Source organism: Raphanus sativus, chromosome 2 (assembly GCF_000801105.2).
Source record: "Raphanus sativus cultivar WK10039 chromosome 2, ASM80110v3, whole genome shotgun sequence".
Taxonomy (NCBI): domain Eukaryota; kingdom Viridiplantae; phylum Streptophyta; class Magnoliopsida; order Brassicales; family Brassicaceae; genus Raphanus; species Raphanus sativus.
The window spans coordinates 17,448,970-17,454,694 of NC_079512.1; the positions used below are offsets into that span (position 1 = coordinate 17,448,970).

Consider the following 5,725-nt stretch of genomic DNA (forward strand, 5'->3'; position numbering starts at 1 on the left):
CCTGCATACAGATGATTCTTTGAGTAAAGTGGACATACAAGTGTGTCGATATGCACACCAGCATGTGTTCCAGCTGCTATAGCATGAGAGCAAGGTATTTTCTCCACTCCATAGACACCACAATCACACTTTACATGTTCCAAATCAACCACACAGTCCATTTTGCCACCTTTGACAAAGAAACGCCATCCATCAATTGGTTCGACCGTCATCGTATCCGCTATCTCTGATCGAACAGCAAGCAAGTATTCAACACCCCGGCTATGTACAGTTGGGAGACTCAAAGCATCTTGTCTCCTTTTCCAATACCATTTTCCTAACTTCTCCCTTATGAACTCCAGCAGGAACGGAATCGGAAATCCTCTTGCTCGCTTCAGTGCGGAATTAATAGATTCAGCGATGTTGCTTGTTTTTATGTTGAACTTGTTCCCCTTACAATAAACCCTTGACCATAGCTTGGTGTCGGCCTTCTCCAAATACGTTGCAAGTTCCGGGTTTGCACTCCGTATCTCAGCCATGTACCGGTTAAAATCGTAAACCGTGTGCGCATAAGCAGCCCCTTTCACCAAGTACATGAGATGTTTCCCTTTAAACTTTTTGACAATGTTATCTTGAAGGTGATAATAACATATTCCTCGGGTTGCCCAAGGAAACACCTTCTCACACGCACTTTTAATGGCCGCGTGCCGGTCAGAGACTATCACCAGAGGCTTGTCATGAGATATACAACTAGCCAATTTTGTGAAAAACCATTCCCAAGAAGGTTCATCTTAAGCATCCACGATCCCAAAAGCCAATGGGAATATCTGAAAATTGCCATCTTGTGCGGCTGCAACTAACATAACACCTCCATACTTTCCACTTAGGTGAGTTCCATCCACCACAATGACCCTTCTCTGATACTTAAAACCTTTGATAGAAGCTCCAAAAGAGAGAAATAGATACTTAAATCTTTTCTTAGAATCAAGTTCTATAGCCGTGATAGAATCAGGATTTGCAATGGAGATTTGCTCGAGATATGAAGGCAGACGCGAATACCCTTCTTCTACTGATCCTCTCACCAATTTCTGTGCATATAACAGTGCTCTGTATGAAGTGGTGTAATCAAGCGTCATGCCAAACATGTTCTTCATTACATCAGTGATATGCTGTGGAGTTATCCCATCAATGATCCCAACACGATCAATGAAAAGACTACCAACATACTTTGGAGTACAGTGTCTCCGCTGAGCGATTCGGTCTCCAATTGAGCATAAATGTTTTTCCACATACTTTGTTACCCAAAACGTGTTTGGCCCATGTTTCACACTCGCTCTGATCTTCCATCCACAACCGCTAACCCGACATATTGCCACAAGGAGAGTTTTTGTTGATTTGTATATTCTGAAAGAAAACCTACCCCTCACTGCTGTCAACCGCAGCTCTGAAAGCAGTACATCCTTGCTAACAAAACTCTGGTTGACATAGATGCTGGTACAATCCGATTTTCCTCCTTCAATAGCATTTGTCTTAGCATATGTCTTTTCAATTTCTTCAAAACAAATATTATCATCATCTTCCTCGTCCTCATCTAGAACCTTTCCATAAAGACTGTAATCTCCACCATTCTGATCCGTTTCACCAACAATAGTGTTATCAGCATCCTCCTCCCCATTTTCCTCCTCCCCATTTTCCTCCTCCCCATCTTGATTTTCATCTTCAACAGACTCATTATCACCAACATCTTCAAAACATTCATCAGCCTCATCATTATCACCAACATCTTCTTCCCATTCACCAGCTTCATCATTATAACCAACATCTTCTTCCCATTCACCAGCTTTTTCTCTTTTCTCTGAAACCGTTTCCACCTTGCTGCGGCTTGATACACAAAGACATACTCTATGCATTTTGAGTATCTCGAGCAAGTTTCGAACTTGTCTATCACTTGTAACATGAATGGGAGGACTGCCTGGAGTCATCATCATTTCTGCTGGTAATGAGTAGCTAATCTCCACAGTCACTGATCTCATGTCCAGGTTATAATCTTCTTGAGCCATTGCAACAAGTTCAGCATGTGTTGAATCTTCATTCAATAAAAACAATCTTGTTCCTTTGAGATCATCAACCACAAAATCCCAACGGAAATCTCTCAACAACCATTCTCCATACACTGCATGTAACTTAAAAATCATCTGCAAATATTCAAAATAAAACACATTAGTAAACATAGAGAAAATGAAGAAGTTCAATAAACATTATCGCAGACGACTTAGATTTAAGTCGTCCCGAAGACTTAAAGGTAAGTCGTCTAAAGAGGTCACTTTTACAATTGAAAATTAAAAGGGACGACTTAATTCTAAGTCGTCCGGCTTTGTTTGTTAAAAAAAAAAAATTCAGACGACTTATATATAAGTCGTCTACGAAAAACGGGCTAGTTTTGCATTTGACCGAATCGTGTCAGATCTTTGACTATTTCTGGACGACTTATAATTCAGTCGTCTCTGGAAAGTAAAAATTTCAATATTTTATTCAAACTAGACGACTTACGTGTAAGTCGTCCTAGGTTAGTTTTGTAATTGAAAAATAAAACTTGAAATTTAACTTTCTCCAGACGACTTAACTAAAAGTCGTCCAGCTAGACGATTTAATTTAAGGTCGTCCGGGATAAGCAAGGTTTGGACGACTTAATTGGGAAAAATTCTGGACGACTTTGCTTTCCCCGGACGACTTTAAATTAAGTCTTCTGACGGGACGACTTTATATTATGTCGTCTGGTAAAAGTTAAATTATGAAGTTTTATTTTTCAACTACAAAACTAACCTAAGACGACTTACACGTAAGTCGTCTAGTTTAATAAAATATTGAAATTTTAACTTTCCGAGAGACGACTGAATTATAAGTCGTCCAGAAATAGTCAAAGATCTGACACGATTCGGTCAAATGCAAAACTAGCCTGTTTCTCGTAGACGACTTATATATAAGTCGTCTGGAGTGTTTTTTTTCAACAAACAAAGCTGGACGACTTAGTTTAAGTCGTCCGTTTGACCAGAAGACTCATCAGTAAGTCTTCTACATACAGATGACTTACTTGTAAGTCTTCTACGCGAACAGATTTTGAAAAAATTCAAATTCGTACCTTAAACTAGGTGAGATGACTTCGTTTGCACACAGGGTCTTCTCCAACCACCCAGAACCTCAAACGAAAGCAACCGTAAGTCAAAACGAAAGAAATATGGCTCTGTCAACCATCGACCATATTTTGAATCAAAAGCTTCAGTTTTTTGGATGAATATGGAGAGAAAGTGAAAGAAATGTTGTTTTTAGTTCATAACAATTGAAACAGAGAGAGTGTAAAGAGATTTACGTGCATTAAAGGGCATTAAAAGCTCCAAACAGTTCGTACAAGGTTGTTCCCACTATTCATGGCAGTGGCAATATTGTAAATACTTGAAGAAAATGAGGTTGAGACAGTAAAGAAGCCATTTTCGAAAAACAAAAAAAAAGGGTTAATGGCATTTTCGTAGATAAAATGCAGATGTGGGGTTAAAAACTCAAAAAAAAAATGAGTCAAAAGAAAAGGTTAGTTTTCTGTTTGAATTCAAGTTTTGAGTCACTTTTGCAATAAGCCCTATAAAAGTTTAGTGCACCCTTTCATTTAACTAATTATTTGTTTGGTCTATCCCAATATAATCTAACAACACGTAACATATATATCGCGGTTCTAATGTTTCCTATTTTCACTTTAACCATAATTTGGGTTACACAAATTTATATCAGAAGGGCATTAATATATGTTTACGAAACATGATTAATTTATATGAAGGGCATAATATATGTTTGACAAAACATAATTTAGCACCATACATGCTTAGAATTTCTTTTATCTGGCCATGATTTAGCTTACATAAACAATGACAACTGTTGTTCAAAAAAAAAAAACAATGACAACAAAGAAGATAATGCATATTTTAACTCAGTAATACCACATAATTATATGTCATACTTCCAAAGTTTAATAGCATCCCTATATATTTAATATTATTGAGTATAGCATTATGTATTCAATATTGTTTATATTAGATGAAATTATTATGAATTTTCAGTTAGTGACTTTGGTTGGTTATTAAATTATCAATAATTCTTATATTTCTGAAATATTATGGAAACATTAATGTGGAAACATTATAATTGGTTAGTTGAAGGTTCAGTAATATTTTGTTTATAGTTTCATATATATATATATATATATATATATATATATATATATATATATATATAAAAAGGGGATATTATGGTTTGAATGTAAGACTAAGTATATATTTTGTATTAAAAATTGTTTAGATTAGACGAGATAATAAAATTTTATTGTTAGAGATAGAATTTTAAGTGTTTACTTGCGGGTCTCATCCTGTTTGATCCACTGTTTGGTGGGTGTGTATCAACTAATTTAAAAAGTTTAACATGGGAGTGTGGATGGGTCGGTTTTAACAGAATGAGGGTCAACAGGGGTATCCGCCAACCCGTAAAGTAATTGTTAAAAAAGTTTCCCGAAAAATATAATATTAAAATATTATATGTATATATATATTAGTTCACATGAAAATAGTTAGTATAATATTAAATTAATTATTATATTAACATTTAAATTATCCCCGTAAATCTCGGGGTATGGGTACACTATTTTTCCGGGGGTTTATGCGAGTCTCGATCAATGGGTTAGCGGGTCATGCAGAACACGATCACTAACGAACTCAGCTCCATTTATAAATACAAACAATGTAATTATCATATCTATTCATTTCATTAGATCATAATTATATTGTTTTCTGATAAAAAATTAACATCCCTATATTTCTTTGTAATTAAATTTTATAGAAGAGACAATCCCGCGTTTTTAAAACGCGGATCAAAATCTATTAGTCTATTAAAGACACAGACTTAATTCTCGGGTGGGAGATAAAGCCCACATATAAACCTTCTTTTTGATATTCAAATGTGCCGTAAACTTGATATATGTGTATCGCCTTTGCAATAACAACAATGTCTCAGATGAGTTTTTCTCGGCTTCCTTTTAGGTGAAGCGTCTAAGCACGGGGGTTCCACTTCTACACGGCAGAACTAGACAAGAGCTGTATGAATGGCCGATTACCAAGAGTCCAGTCGCAGCTATGCTTACCTCAACGAAATAAAAAGCTTCTTTGCGTCTCTGGCACACAAGGCTCGGCCATCCCCATTTATCTGTTTTAAACACCACTATTTAAAATTTTATTTACCTTTGTTGCACTCTACTCAAACTCTTATTTCTTTTTCTGATTGTCTATTAAATAAAAGCCACAAGTTTCCTTTATCTCAATCTACAATCACCTCAAACAAACCACCCACTTCAATATATATTTTATGATCTTTGGTCCTCTTCCATTCTCTCTAAAGACCACCACAAATACTACCTATTGTTCGTGGACCACTACACCCGATACTCATGGCTATATCCTCTCAAAAGGAAGTCTGAGGTCAAAGAAATCTTTCAAACCTTTAAACCTTTGGTGGAAGGAGAATATAATGCGTTAAAAGAGTACCTGTCTCAACATGGCAATTCACATATGACGACGCTCCCCCACAGACCAGAGCACAACTGCCTATCAGAGAGGAAACACAGACATATTGTCGAGACAGGTCTCCCCCTGTTATCAACAGCATATGTTCCAAAATCATATTGGACCTATGCTTTCCAGACGGCTGTATA

General features: G+C 36.4%; 1 protein-coding gene across 1 annotated transcript; it reads right to left on the reverse strand.

The window, feature by feature from the left end:
* Positions 1-770: 770 nt before the first annotated feature.
* LOC130508463 (uncharacterized) lies at positions 771-3,246 on the reverse strand. Its single transcript, XM_057003990.1, has 2 exons — positions 3,119-3,246; positions 771-2,174 (listed from the first exon to the last, which is right to left on the reverse strand). The coding sequence occupies exon 2, from the start codon at positions 2,172-2,174 to the stop codon at positions 771-773; it is 1,404 nt and encodes a 467-aa protein (XP_056859970.1). The 5' UTR covers positions 3,119-3,246.
* Positions 3,247-5,725: the final 2,479 nt, after the last annotated feature.

What these genes read in the sequence shown, in the direction of transcription:
- LOC130508463 (XM_057003990.1), bottom strand. Translation starts at nt 2,174, where the DNA reads ATGATTTTTAAGTTACATGCAGTGTATGGAGAATGGTTGTTGAGAGAT.